This window comes from Cinclus cinclus, chromosome 1 (assembly GCF_963662255.1).
Source record: "Cinclus cinclus chromosome 1, bCinCin1.1, whole genome shotgun sequence".
NCBI classification, from domain to species: Eukaryota; Metazoa; Chordata; class Aves; order Passeriformes; family Cinclidae; genus Cinclus; species Cinclus cinclus.
Genome location: NC_085046.1, coordinates 824,166 through 839,115, shown reverse-complemented (window position 1 = coordinate 839,115; position 14,950 = coordinate 824,166). Strand labels below are relative to the sequence as shown.

General features: G+C 51.2%; 1 protein-coding gene across 1 annotated transcript; it reads left to right on the top strand.

The window, feature by feature from the left end:
• Positions 1–1,405: 1,405 nt before the first annotated feature.
• On the top strand, positions 1,406–12,837 carry CDC25A (cell division cycle 25A). The gene is made up of 17 exons (XM_062505622.1): positions 1,406–1,621; positions 3,402–3,481; positions 4,538–4,592; positions 4,948–4,980; positions 5,112–5,148; positions 5,492–5,593; positions 6,326–6,424; positions 6,640–6,642; positions 7,045–7,179; positions 7,833–7,907; positions 8,488–8,637; positions 8,901–8,993; positions 9,455–9,517; positions 9,629–9,727; positions 10,452–10,582; positions 10,900–11,011; positions 12,306–12,837. Exons 1-17 carry the CDS (start codon positions 1,470–1,472, stop codon positions 12,444–12,446), a joined length of 1,560 nt encoding a protein of 519 aa, XP_062361606.1. The 5' UTR covers positions 1,406–1,469; the 3' UTR covers positions 12,447–12,837.
• The last annotated feature ends 2,113 nt before the right edge of the window (positions 12,838–14,950 follow it).

Sequence of the window (14,950 nt, the reverse complement as noted above, 5' to 3'; positions counted from 1 at the left end):
TTAGGGTGGATGGCTGCCTGGCTAGCTGAGCTGGGAGGGACTGTGGAAATGACATGGCATCATGCTGTATATTCCCTGCAGCTCTGCCTGGGCTGGACCCTCTCTGCAGTTTTCTCCATCTGCTCTTGCTGGGTCCTTTGGAGCATTAAAGAAGTGCTGTCCTGCGTGGGGGTGTCTGTGTGCTGGTATCCTGGCTAGATCCCACAGTGATGGTGTCCTACCTCTCCCTGTGGGCACTGAGGCCATAGAATAATCGTGAGGGAGGAGGGAAGAGGTTCTGATTGTTCATGCCAGCCTTTGGCAGCACTGCTTGTTGCAGCTGTGCTGTGCTGTGCTGTGCTGTGCTGTGCTGGAGGATGCAGCCACCCTGCACACAGCAATTCAGGCTGGAGCCATGAGCTAATAGTGGTGATGAGTGCTCAAAAAGTTTGCAAAATGGAAAATGTTCAGGGGAGGGAGAGCAGGAGTGAGGGCACACCTGGAAGAACAGCAGGAGCCAGGGGTGTGATGGAGATCTATGAGGTCAGGGATCATCAGGGAAGGAGCAAACACTGTCTAACCCAGGAGCATTGTGTGACTGGTGGATGGCAGGGCCCAGGCAGAGGGACATGGGTTGTGGGTCATGTCCTAGAGATCTCCTGGATCCAAAGAGATCAGCTGGAGACAACAGCCTCTGGAACTATCGGAGGGATGTGGCAGAGAGTCTGCCAGGGACTGGACAGCACAGATCTGCTAACCCTGAGCTGAGGACAAGCTGCTGTGTCCTAAAGGGTTTATCTGGAGTACAAGCAGAGGACTGTCAAGCCTCCCTTCTGCTCGTCGCTCCATGAACCCCATCCTGATGTCACAGGGATGTGCACTGCTTTATTTCTCCAGGTGCTCACCAAATGCCTCATAAAGTGGCTTTTGTTCTCATGGAGAGCTCCTTTGATGAGAAATGATGCGGGAAGGGCTCTTTGCCTCAACAAGGCCGTGTTATCTGCTGACTTTGTGTATTTTTTCCCTAATCTTCCCCATTTTCCCCTCACGCCCAGACTAAAGGGAGACGGCCGGAAACATGGCGGCAAAGCGGCAGCTGCGGTGAGGCGGGAACTACATTTCCCAGCATGCAACACAAGGGCCGATAACAGAGCGCGCCTGCTAGGAATCCTGGGAAATGTAGTCCGGCCCTGGCTGGCGCGCATCCCGCCCATCCCTTTTGTCGCTTTCCTATTAGCCCAGAGCGACGCCAAGCAACCGCCGTGGGCGGGGCCTGGCGGCGGCGCCGCCGTTCCTACTGGCCGGGGCTCGCGCGGTGGGAGGGGAGGTTTGAAAAAAAACAACCCGCCCCCCGCTGCAGATCGCACGCTGATTGGCTGAACCACGGTTTGGCGCCAGCTTCGGAGCGGGCGACGGGTACCGGCTGGGGTCAAAGCGCTGCAGCGGCCGCGCTGACGGGACGGCTGCGCTGGATTCCCATTCCCACTCCGATGGATCCCACCCCAAGCGCTTCCCACCGCCGCCGCCTCCTGCTTCTCTCGCCGGCGTCTCCCGCCTCGCCCGCCGTGGTTAAGGCGCTTTTTCAGGATGATCTCTCGCCTGTCTCCGATCTCCGCCTCACCATGGAGCAGCTGGGGCGCGGGTGAGTCGGGGCGCGGGGCCTGGGCACCCCAGGTTTTCTCGCCTCTGTCGTGACCCGCCACCCCCCACCCCCCCCCACCCCCCCAAAAAAAAAAAAAAAAAAAGGGAGGTTTGGAGGGCTTATCCTCCGCTTATTCCTCCCATAGGGAGCCCCTTCCTCCTTTCCCTCACCCCTAGGAGCCCTCCGGGACACTTTGTTCCCCCTCCAGGGCTTTTTCCCCTTCTCCAAGACGTTTTCTTCCCTGTCCCCGACCCGAAGCGAGGCCTAGGGAGGCTCCCCCATTTATAAAAAACCCCAAGGCCTCCAGGACTTATTTTCCTTCCGTTCCATCCACCCCCGTAATTCCCTCCCGCGCATTGAAGCCTTATGGAATTCTCAGCCCCACCCCCCCCCCCCAAAAAAAAAAAAAAAAACAACCCCAAACCCCTGGGATGTCTTTATCCCACCTCTCAAGCCCCAAAGCCTCGGAGATGTCTTTTAACATTTCCCCCTTCCCCAGCCTTTCCGGAATGTCTTTACTTGCTCCTCGCCACTGCAAGGTCTCAGGAATTAATTCCCTTCCCTATCCCTCCCTCCCTTCCAGAAGCAAGGCCTCGGGGTGCCCATCTGCCCTCAACCCCCAAAAAAATTGAGGCCTCGTGGATCCCTCTCCTCCTTTCCCCCCACCCCCCAGTGGAGGCCTTGGGGGTCTCTTCATCCCTTTCTCCCCCCAGAACTGAGGCACTGAGGGCTCATTCTTCTTCCTCTCCTCCCTGCCCGCACCTAAAAACGAGGCCTGCAGTTCTCCCAACCCTTTCCCCAAAAAACGAGGCCTCCCCGGAGCTGTTTCTTCTCCTCACGTCCACCATGAGGCCTCAGTTTTATCCCTCCCACCTTGCAAACTTCCATGCGTCCCTTAGGGTCCCCCAGCCCTTTGCTGGTGCTTCCCCTCTGTTCTCTCCTCCTTCCCCCATCCCACATGGATCCACGCTCTGGGACACTTTCCCCTGCCCTGGTTCTGCTCTGGGCATCCCATTCCCTCCCGAGCCCTTCCCTGGGGTTCCCTTTCTCCCACAAATACCTTTGTGTCCCTTCCGTGTCCTTCCTGCCTTCCCTGTTCCTGCACCCTCCTCCTCCTCCTCTCTGCTCTGTCTTCCAGGTGCTGCAGTCTCTGGGCTGTCCTTTTCCCAGAACTCCAGCCACAGCTGCTCCATTTTCCTGCTCTCTTAACTCCTCTAATCCCATTATTCCCACAGTTTCTCCCTTGTGTGCCTCCTGTTTTGTCCTGGCCCACTCAGGTCTCAATGGGTTTTGTTTGTTGATTTTCCGGCATTCTCATTTCTGTAACCACCTGCTTTATGGTCCTTCCCTCCTTCAGATTTTTGCAAACCATTGACAATGCCCCCCATGGAAATTATTCAGCCCTTTGATTTGCTTGCCCTGGCTACTTTTTTTTTTTTTTTTTTTTTTTTAATTAGCCACATGTTGGAGCCTCACTCAAGTAGCTTTTCCCTTATGTATGTGGGGCTCCATGTGATTTTTCTGGTCTCTCAGCACCGAGGTTTAGCAGATAAAACAAAATTTGGGAGGTAACTATTTATCAAAATAAGTTTGAATTAGAAATTTGTCAATTTTCTCTACGCAAAACCTGAATTAAAGCAGTGGCTGCCAAAGAGAGGGTTGCATTTCCAGGAAGAGTAACTGGACTCAGATAGAAATCCAGGTGATTCCCACCTGTGCTGTACCTACCTGCAGTGTTGCATTTCTTGTTTTTAAAGCAAATCCCAAATTTCCTTTCCAGGCACCACGAAAACCTGGACCAAGACGTGGGAACCAAAAATGGATTGCACAGATCGGCATCTTCAGAGTCCACAGACTCAGGTGGGGCTTCCTCAATTAATAATGATTGGTAATTAGAAAGTAATGAACTTTTGCATGGCACCCAGGGTTTGGAGAGAGAATTATCCCTTCCTGAAGCTCATGGGCTGTGGATGATGTTGGGTTTTTTTTGTTTTTTTTTGTTTTTTTTCCCCTCTTTAAACCCAAACTGTGCCAGTCAGTGACTCTATCCTGTGTTTTCCTGTTAGCAAGAGCTGGTTGATCATCTGAAACCACTCAGTTTTGGTACTTCCTGGGAGGGTTTCCTGTTTTTTCACATGAGATGTTTAATCAGTGAAAATGAAATAAGGTCTCACCCCATAACTTGCAGATTCCTTATGGTGTTTCAGTGCTCCAGCTCAGGGATACCACTGTTTCCACCTGGATTTATGCCCTATTTTGAGACCACTTTCAGCCTAAAAAGAACTTTATGAAGTACTAAAGCATGGGTACAGCTCACAAACCTCAGAGCAGGGCAGAGCAACCTTTAGCCTTGCTAAATCCTCACTTTCTTTGGCTCCTCAGGAATCAGTGCTGGAGTGACTTTGGATGGGTCTTAAATGCTGTGGGGCTGTAAAGCTGTGCTTGCTTTGTGCTTATGAAGTGCTTCCTGTTAATTCCAGGACATTCAGAAGGGCCTTTTGACTGCTCATTATTTGGAATGAGCCCAGAATTTTTTCTTACCAAGAGAACTAAAAACATGGCTTGAAAAAAAAACAACAAAAACAAAAAAAGCCCCGAAGCCCTAAAGGACTAAATTGTTTATTAAGGTGTGGATAAACAGAGTATTCCTTGCTGAGTGCCAGCACTTGGTTCCGTGTGACAGCCCAGGCAGGGCTTGGGGGGCTCTTTTTTAATTATCCCTATTTTTCCCAAGCACCTGATGATCCACGGCTAAACTCCCAGTGGGGAGTGGCTGTAACTCTCATTTATTCTGCACCAAGGTGAGACTGCAGATGGGACTTTCCCCATGATTTTCCTGGGTCTTTCTGTGGAAATGTGTAGCAGATTAAATATAAAGGGATATAAATCAGTGGGAAATCTGTGTCTCCTCTGCAGGTTTGGCTTTGGATTCTCCCGGCCCTGAGACCTCACACGACACCATGGAGGACACGTGAGTACCCCTGGCTTGTGGAATCATTAACAAACCTGGGCTAATGAGGCCTGGGGAGGGTTTTCCTCTGCTGGCACATGTGCACTGGGGCTTCCCTGCTGCACCTCACCATGTGCTCCACGGCTGGAATGCTGGGATTGGCCCTGCCCATGCCCAGGGCCCTGGAGTTGTGGCTCTGAGCAGTGCCAGCCACATGGCACTGGCACCTCCCTGCAGGCTGGGGCTGCACTAAGGTCTAGCTGAACTGCATTTTTTAACATTTGATTTAAATCTCTGCCTTAAGTGCCACAGAATCATTTCATTTGGGAAAGTTCTCTAAGACCTTCAAGTCCAACCTTTGATCTTTTGCTTTTAGGTTTGAGAAAGCAATCAAATCCAGCAGGCTGAAGTAAGTCTCATTCTATTTTAAAATCTTCCTCAGTGTCTCTTTTAGATTATGGAATTGGGGTGCTTTCTATTCCTGTCACTGCCTTTTAAAGCAAAATGTTGAAATAAATTTTGTTTCCTTTTTCGTTGTAGCCTTCGAATACCTTTCAGAAGAATCCATTCCCTGCCAGTAAGTGAGAGTGGGATTGATGTTTTATGTTTTGTGTTAAAGGATTTAGCATGGTTTTGGTTGACTGCATTTAGTTGAATACTTGTTAATTTTCTGGCTTCAACACCAGCTGCTGGGGTGCTTAATGTCAAAATTGCAGTTTGTAAATTCCCAATCTCACTTAATTTAGTGTGAAATTTCCATGGTGTGGCTCCATCGCTGGTGCACTGTACCAAGATTCCTGCCCAGGGTGTGCAAAATCTGTAGTCAGACACTTTCCAGTCTTTATTAACCCTTGTAGTGCTTGAAATGTGCTTGTGCAAGGGCTGATGTACAGTCCTGAACTGTCCCTTCTGTGTTGTAGCAAAGCCTGCTGGGCTCCAGCCCTGCTCTGAAGAGAAACCACTCTGACTCTCTGGACACTGATGCTTTCCAGCCTTTGGAACAGGATGAAAACAAGGAAAATGTAAGAGCTGTTTCCTGTTGCCTGAGATGATCCAGTGGGAGGGGAGGGACAGCTGCATTAGCACAGCCCTGCACAGGGAATGTGATGGGAAAGGCTTCAATTACTCCCTGCCAGGCTGTTCTTCAGGCACAGTCCCCTTTAGCTCAGTTTTTCTGAAGGGAATTTGCAGCTCTGATTGGAGTGGCTGCAGACTGTTGGGAGGTTAATAAAAATTGGGAAGATTTTGCCCAGTTCTGCCTTTGTGCATTTGACCCTGACTCCTTTCTGGCTGTGGCAAAGCTGTTCCCACTGCTTGCTCTAGACAGGAGCTGCCTCCAGCAGGGGTTTGGGGAGGTCACCCCCTTCATTTCCTAATGGTTTCTCTTGGATTCAGTGTCCTGGGCCTGCCCTGGCTGCTGAGAATCCTCTGGGGGATGAGGTGTCAGGACACAGCCTTGGCTGCCTCCAAGAAGGATTTATTCTGCAGGGAATTGACTGACAGAAATAGAAAAGCTCTGAAGCCTGTAGGTGATGCCAAGAGCATAAATGCTGGATTATGTTAGATGAAACACTCCTGTAACATCTTTAATTTCAAAGCATTCATCTTTAGATTATTTCTGTTGGCAGTAGGGAGCTTGAATCTAAAATGTCAGGGAGTTTAAAAAAAAAAAAAAGAAAATATACAAGCATCCAAGAAACTTAGCACAGTTGGTAATTTTGGTAAAATGCTCATTTTGCTGTCTTTTATTTCAGGAATCATTTGAGTTTAAGAAGCCAACCAAGCCAGCTTCTCGTGGCTTCCGTGATGGAAGGGGTGTTCCTGGAGCAAGGCAGAATTCATCTCCAGCTCAGGTAGATGGTTCTTTTCAGCTAATTCTCTCTTAATTCTCTGGGATCAAAGTAACTATATCAGGGTTCTAAAGTGCTGATGTCAGGTGCCAAATAGAAAAACTTACTTATCTGCTAGATAAGAAAATTATTCTCACCTTTGGCTCACGAGAAATTTGAAACTTTGTTTTGGGAAAGATGAATCAGCACAGAGCTGAGGTTCTGCATGGTAACTGAAGGGAGTGTAGACATTGATGTGGGATTGAAATGAGCAGTAAAGTTGATGCTTAATGTTCAGGAGGATGCATTTGGAACAACAAACCCAACTCTGTAAATGCAGCTGGATTTTTTGTCCAGATGTGACACCCAGGGAGAAAATTCACCGTATTCATACCCTGTTGTTTAGAAAAAGCAACTGAGAAATCTCTGTACAGAAACAGAGCTGGAGGGGGGCCAAGTCTTGTCTGTGCTCCCTGGATCCAGCAGCCCTTCATCCTGCTGATTCCTGCCTGTGCTGCAGCCCGGAGTTGGGAATAACCACGGTGCTCCCTCTAGTGCAGAGAGCTGTGGCAGCCCCTCCGTGGCTCCAGCATCCTGCAGGGAGCAGAGGGAATGCTGTTAAATCTCCTTCTGTCTCCTCTCAGCTGCCCATGGGGGAAACGACCTCGGGGGAACAGGAGAACTCCAGGGCAGCCTTCCTGCAGCAGCATTCCCTGCCCTCCTCGGAGAGTGAGGATGATGATGGCTTCCTGGAGCTGCTGGATGACCAGGACTTGAAGGTGTGTGTAGAGGGAATAGGGTGGACATCCCCAGGGCAGCTCTGCCAGAGGTGTCTGATGTGCTCTAAGGTGCTCAAGCTGCACCATGCTGGGTTTTTGGGAATCATAGAACCTCAGGCTGGTCTGGGTTGGAAGGGACCTTAAAACCCATCCTGTTCCACCCCCCTGCCTTGGGCAGGGACATCTCCCATAAGGAGATTAATTAGTTCTCATCATCTTTTCTAACTCACACTGGGGTGTCTTTATCTTACAAATGCTCATTCCTAGTGCAGCCAGTGGGATTTGTTTGGGGTGGGAACAAGTGAATTATTTTTAGTTTGAGAATTGAGGGAATTGTTTGAACAGCTGGCATTTTTCTTTAGAAACTCACTGAAAAAGTCAGAGGTGGTGATTGCTGTGAGCCCCTTAAATACAAGACTGTTTCCAAGGGAGTTTGAAATGCTTAAAGCCCTGGAGGCTCATCTTTGTTCATCAATCAATGAATTGATAAACTCAACCTTCTCCAACGTGGCTCTGCTCAGTTCCACTATTTCCTTAAGAACTGAGCTGATAATGGAGTTAAATCCCTGAAGCTGCTCTGGCAGCTGAATCCAGCTGGAATATTTGCCTGGGCCATGCAGGGGGGGTGAGCACGAGCTTTCCTCTCTCCCCAGAACGACGAGGAGATGCCCTCAGACGTTTCCAGTCTCTGGACAGCACCACTGGTCATGAGGAGAGCAGAGAATCGGGTGAGTGTCCCCATACAGGGACAGGCACTGCCCTGGCAGCTGGGACAAGTGATCCCACTGCCTCCTGCAACCCTCAGAACAAGCCCTGGCACAACCCCCTGCAGAATTCCCTTATCTCTGGAGCAGTTCACCTAGCAGACTTTGTCAGTGTGGAACAATTGGTGTTTATTGGTGTAAAATTTCTTCTTGCACTTCATAAATGTGAGAAGGTCTTGACTTCCGTTATCAGAATCTTGGCATATCTGGAATTCTCACCTGGAATGCTGTAACCTGATCCTCTGATAACAGACTGGGAAGGGAATTTAGACTCCAGCAGAAAGCTCCTTAATCTGCTGATTAATTGGCTGCTAATTGGTGTAGAGCACTTTGCTGGCTCTTTATCTTGCTTATGATGTCCCAAGCTCCCCCAGTAACAAGTGTTACTGGAAAAGTAAAGCCTGGATAATACAGATTAACAGCCCCCTGATGCTGTGTAGTGGTGGTGCCTTAAATAAGGCCAAGTTTGGAATCATCTGAAAGACTGAGTCATGTTTTTTTTTCTTTTATAAATCTGCTGGACAACTCAACTCCCCTCTCACAGGCCAAGCGGTGCCGGTTGTTTGGCTCTTCATCCATGTCAAGCATTGCAGGAAGAACCACCCAGAAAAGGATGGAGAGATCCCAGGAGGAGAATTCTCCAGGGAAAAGCAAGAAGAGGAAAAGCCTGCCCGGAACTTCCGAGGACTCCACGGTTGGTGGCTCAGCCTCCAGTTTGTGACAGGGAATTGAGATGCAGAGTTGGGGTCTGGTTTGTGAAGGTTCTGCTGGGAGCTTTTCCAGGTGGATTGTTGGGGCAGCAATTCCACAGTCCTGAACCTGAGCTTTGCCCTGAGCAGGGAAGCTGAGGGGGCAGTTCAGGCCTTGGAAGTGCACTCCAAAGCTGTCAGATGTGGGAAACAGGGACTGGGATGTGTCTGCCCTCGGTGCTCATGGACCTCTCACTGTGTCCTGCAGTGTCTGAAGCTGGTGAGGACCCAGCCCTCCACAGCAGAGATCGAGAGCATTTTGGACAGTGACCAGAGGGACCTTATCGGGGACTTCTCCAAGGTAATTCCAGAGATTCCATGGCCAAGTGTTGAATGAAGTGTTTGAAGGGCCCCTCTCTTGGTGGGGATGTCTCAAACCAGCCCAGAAAAACACTTCTCTTTACAGAGGCTTTTCTGTTCCCTTATAAACCTGCCTCCCTTCTTTGGACTTGATCTGGGAGGTCTTTTCCAACCTTAACAATTCTTCGGTCTTCAAACAACCAGGAGAGGCTGTTGGTGAGAAGGGGATGTCCCAGCTTAGATACAGTGATCCATTTGTGGTTGAAGTCCAACAAAATCCCTGTAGTGCAGGAGCCAAAACCAAAATTCTGTGTCTGATTTTAGCATTCCTTAGGAGTTCTAACTCCTGGAGAGATTCTGGCCAGCAGAGTGTGTCTGTTAGAGAGTGAGCTGCTGGATGCTGTGCTGTCACCCACAGCTCATGACTCACAGCTGGAATTTTCTCCATCCTGTCTCTTCCAGAGTTATTTATTTGACACTGTCGATGGGAAACATCAAGATTTAAAATACATTGACTCAGAAATGGTGAGTACCAGGGGAGCCAGAAAAATTCTTCAGTGGGGGTTGGGGAACAACACAAAAATGTCTTGAAACAACTCAACTCTGTTTGTTTTTTTTTTTTTTTTTTCCCCTCAGATTGTGTCTGTGCTGACTGGGAAGTTTGAGAGCTTCATCAAGCAGTGTGTGATAATTGACTGTAGATACCCCTATGAGTATGAAGGGGGACACATCAAGGTAAGTTGGCCCCATGGGAGGAGTGCAGGTGGTCTGAAGCTGCACCCTGAGGTCACTTGGATCCCTGTGGGACTGATTTTTATCCAAAACTGTGTGGATATGTTTTTCCTGAGGGGATCCTGTCATGCTCACCCATGTTAGTGCCTGGGTTTGGACCCTGAGCTCACATGTGGGTCATGAAGTGACTCTTCCCTCAGAAGAGGGGACATTCTGCTCTCTGTAAGCAGAGGTGGGGTCTGTAGCCCTCAGGGTGACAGAGCTTTCAGAGGAGGATGTGACACTCAGTGTTCAGCATCCTCATATCTCAGGAAGCTAAAACTGGGATGTTAAACTTCATTTCAGTGACAGACTTCAAAGAACAAATGGCTGTGTAAAATATAACCAGGAACAGGTCATGCAGACACGTTGTGCTGTGTTGTGTTAGAGGGGCTCCAGGAGAGCTGGAGAGGGACTGGGGACAAGGCATGGAGGGACAGGACACAGGGAATGGCTCCCACTGCCAGAGGGCAGGGATGGGTGGGATACTGGGAATTGGGAATTCCTGGCTGAGGAATCGCCCTGAGTCGGTCCCACACTCTGCTGTCCCAGTGGGGTTCGGAGCCGTGTTGGGAGAAAGGTTCCAGAGCTCCCTCCAGCAAACCCAGATGAGGAATTGGCTCCCAAGGAAGTGGAAGGAGTGTGTGGCTGTTCCCTTGCACTCACTGCTCAGACTCTGCCCTTCCAGGGTGCCATAAACCTCCACATGGAAGAGGAGGTGGAAAATTTCCTGCTGAAGAAGCCGATCCAGCCGTCGGAGAACAAGCGGGTCATCGTGGTGTTCCACTGCGAGTTCTCCTCGGAGCGGGGCCCTCGCATGTGAGCTCCTCTCCCTGCCCCAGGGTTCCCCCAGTACTGGGAGCAGAGTGGCTGGCCTGGCTCCTCCCGTGCCTGTGCACGTGCTGGTTGTCACCTCTGGCAGCGTTTGGCACAGCCTGGCATGTGAGAAGCCTGGGCTGGAGCGCTGCGATGTTCAGAGGGAGAAGGCAAAGCCTCTGAACTGTGGCTGTGAGGCTCCTCAGCCTCTCCCTGACAGGCAGCTCCAGCTGCTCCGTTGAAGGATGTGGGGTTTGGGGTGCAGGTTTGGGGGTTACTGGTTGGATGTGGGATTTAACACGGGGTTTTCCCTGCTGCAGGTGCCGGTTTGTGAGGGAGCAGGACAGGCTGAACAATGAGTACCCCAACCTGCACTACCCAGAGCTCTACGTGCTCAAGGGGGGCTACAAGGATTTCTTTTCGAGGTGCCAGGTGAGTAACTTGGATTCCTCATCCCTGGGAGTGTCCAAGGTCAGGTGGGATGGGACTTGGAGCAGCCTGGGTGGGACAATTTAGGTCTCTCCAGCCCAAACCTTTCTATGTTTTCTTTCACACTCGCAGGGGAAACAGTAGATAAATAATATTCATGTATTCCACTCAAACTTCTCTTTGGGGCAGAATGGTTTGGCTGGGGGGCTTTTCCTGCTCTCCCTCTCTATGGGCTGTGTTCCCAGCCTGTTCTGTCTCAGAGCTGTCTTCCTGCCATAGCTGAAAGGCTTTTCCACTTAGTCTCAGGAGTAAAATAGAAGTAGTTTCTGCCCCTTTGGAACAAACTGTCACTCAGAGAAAGGATTTCAGCCTGCTCAGACAGGGGAGAAGACAAGGCTTGACAGTAATTGCTGGATAATAAATGGAAACCTGAGTCTTGTGCAGTCCTAAACCAGCAGAATTGAAAACCTGAACTTGGAGTTTGCAGACTCTAGTTGAGACAAGGAAACTAAAACCCATCCCCAGCTCTTCCCAGCACTTCAGGGGTGGGATTTCTCCTGTCCCTTGGCTCCTGCAGCATTTCCATGGTCCCAGCACTCCTGGGATCTGTCCTGCTGCTCTGACACAAACAGGCCTCAGGTCCTCAGGCCCCCACGTTTCTGGTCATCCCTTGGGAGATGGGAGACACCTGGCCTGTCCACGGCCAGCTGCATGGGGCTGTCAGCTCCTTCCCCGTGGGATGCTGGCTCTCCCAGCACTCGGAGTTGTTGGCAGCCAGTGCTGCCCGGGGTCTTGGCTCTCCCTGTGATCTGCTGGCTGCCCTGGGCTGAGGGACACCCGGCCTTTGGGTTGTCCTGAGGAGGGGGCACCGAGGCCTCAAGGTGGCAGCACGGGACAGCCAACAGCGGCTCCCCGGGAGCCGGGAGCTGTCCCGAGGCACGAGGATCGTGGAACGCTCTGAGCTGGAGGGGGCCCGCAGTGATCGCTGTTCCCTTACGTGGATGGAGTCCACAACCTTGGCACGATCAGGTCCCTGCTCCGACCAACTGAGCTGGAACATCCTCCCAGTCTGTGCCATTCCAAGGTGAACTCGAAACCAGCACAGCCTGTGTGTTGTCTGCCAGGAAATTTGGGATGAGAGCCCTTGTTGTGATGGCTGTAACCTGAATGTCCCCGGGCTTTGTGTGTCCGCACAGAGCCTGGAGCGGGGGGATCTGTCCCTGTTAGTTCAGTGGCCGCCGGTGCTGGCATCACCACCCTGGTGGCACTGAGGTGACCCCAGCTCCTGTTTCTCCAGAGTTTCTGTGAGCCCCAGAGCTACCGCCCGATGCACCACAAGGACTTCAAGGAGGACCTGAAGAGGTTCCGCACCAAGAGCCGCACCTGGGCCGGGGAGAAGAGCAAGAGGGAGATGTACAGTCGGCTCAAGAAGCTCTGAGGGCTGCAGGGACCTGCAAGGACTGCCCAGCCTGGGGGCTGCAGGGGGAGAGCCTCGTGTTCCTGTGCTCTCTCCTCCCTGGGATCACCTGGACCTTGGACGCCGGCTGGGAGCCGCCTTGGGATTCTTTTGGTTACGTTGCTTCCTGAAAATGTTGTGGCTTCTTGTGTTGTGTGACACCCCCCAGATGGCCCAGGGAGGGTGGGGACAGCCTCGTGGGGCTGGGCTCGGTGGTGTCAGCACTGCCAGGGAATTGTAGCGCCTGTTAATTTTTTAAATGCTTAATTTTATTTAAATACAGTCAAATGAAGCCAATACCGCTGCGGTTGGATCATCTGGATTGTACTTAAACCTTGTTTCTGCTGCAGGGCAACCTGCTGGGATTGGGGGGTCGTCGTTTTTTCTCAGCTGCAGTTTTGGTTCTGTGTATTGTCCTGAGGAAGGAAAATGGGAGATTCCCACCTGGGCAAGGGCTGTGGGGAGCCTTGGGAGCCCATCTAAGGGGAAACTGCTTATTGTTCATAAACATCACGTTCACCTCGTGTACTCCAGGCTGTTTTATTTCATAGTCTGTGTTGGTTCTGGAGGAGTTGGTGTTTCAGTGGAGGGAGAGTTTTTGGGAGCTGAGGGGTTCAGCACTTGGGTGATCCCAGGATTCTCAGTGGTGTCGCTGCTGCCTCTGAGCCTGTGAGTTTTTCTCCTTGTCCTGAAACATTGCCAGAGCAGATCCTGGCTGTGAGGGATCCCAGGAAGCTTCTCTGACACTGCTGGGGGTGGCTGTGGCACTTCTGTGTCTGCTGGGGAAGGCAGGAGGTGGAATTTATCCATGAGGGAAGCAGAATTTCCTTGGCTGTGTTGGATCCCCATCTGAGGAAGTTTTGTACTCCCAAACGGCTTTGCTGCTGCTTTTGGGTGTCACTTCAGCCCCAGCTTTTAAATCCATCTTCCTCATGCCAACTTCCAGGTGAGAACTGGTGCTCCTGGGAAGCTCCATGTACGGTATCCATGTCAAAAAATGCTGAAATGGAGGTGCCTTATGTGGAATTTTAACTTGCTTTTTTTTTTTTTTTTTTTTTTTTTTTTGAAACCTATTTCTTAAAGCCTGTTGTTAATCCTTTTGCTCCCAAGAGGATTAAACTTGGAATTCTTTCTTTAAAAAACAAACAAACAAAAAAAAAAAATTGGAATTTTGCTGTTTTCCCTCAAAGCTGCATCCCTTGAATTGGGGAGATGATGAAATGTTAAATCAGAGGTGATGGTTACAAATTTCCCCCGTTGCCTTGGGCAGGGCTGAACTCTGGGACGGGGATGTGGGGTGGGAGGAAGGCACGTGCTGGAGAGTTGGGGAAAGTCACAGGCAGTGACCTGAGTGACCCAGGCTGCCCTGGTGCAGCCCCAGGGGTAAAACCCCAGCTCAGCACCACACGGGCCAGGCAGGATCCCTCAGTCCCACTCTGCAATCCAACAGTTGCTCCGTGGGAAGGTTTTCACTCCTCTGTGTCCAGAAAAAGCAGATGGAGACTGGCCTGGGGCAGGATGCTCCTTTCCAAGGTCACTCAGCTGGAGCAAAACCATTGCAGCAATCCCTGGTTTACAGCTGCACTTCCCCTAAATCTCATTATCCCACACTGCTTGTGGGGTGAGTGATGTGGCTGAGTCCCAGCAGTGCTGGGGAGGAGCCCTGTGCAGGGATTGGGGATGTCTGAAACCACAGAGGCTTAAAATGAGAGCCCTCCCCGTCCCAGCCTCACTCCTTCTGTGTGCTGGGGAGGGAGAGGGATCTAAACACGAGCTCTACCATCTCAAAACTAAGAGTGCTGTGAGAACAGGGAATCAAGTCCTGAAAATCCAAGCTGTTGACTCCACCCGTGCCTGGAGCAGGACCCGATGAGCTGCTTGCTGTCACTGCTGTGACAGAGGAACCCCAGGCTGGTGGTTGTTGCTTTTTGTGCCTTTGCTTGTTCTTTCCAGGATAAACTTCCAGAGAAGCAGTGGCTGCCCCTGGATCTCTGGAAGTGTCCAAGGCCAGGCTGGACAGGGCTTGGAGCAGCCTGGGACAGTGGGAGGTGTCCCTGTCATGGCACAGGCTGAGCTTTGAGGTCCCTTGAACCCAAACCATTCTGGGATTCCAGGGTCAGGGCTGTGTTCCCCTCATCCATCGATGCTGTGGAGAGTCACAGCTGGCTTTTGGCTGAGGATCCTGCTCTGTGCTGGAGTTTTTCCCAGGGGAGCACCTGAGGAGGCTGTTGTGTTGAGGATGTGACACAGGTGGCCAACAATGGGCTCAGATTTAACAGGTTCCCTGGAAATCCAGAACTGTGCCTCCAGAGCCACGGGAGGCTGGGGCAGAGAATGGGCTGGGCTTTCTTTCCCCCTTCCCTCCATCTGTCACCCTGAAAACTGATGTTGAAAGCAGCTTAAACTTTCCTCAGCTCCTGAATGCTGCAGGGCTCGGTGTTTCCTGCCATACCCCGTTACCTTGGTGGCCTAAAGGACTCCGATGC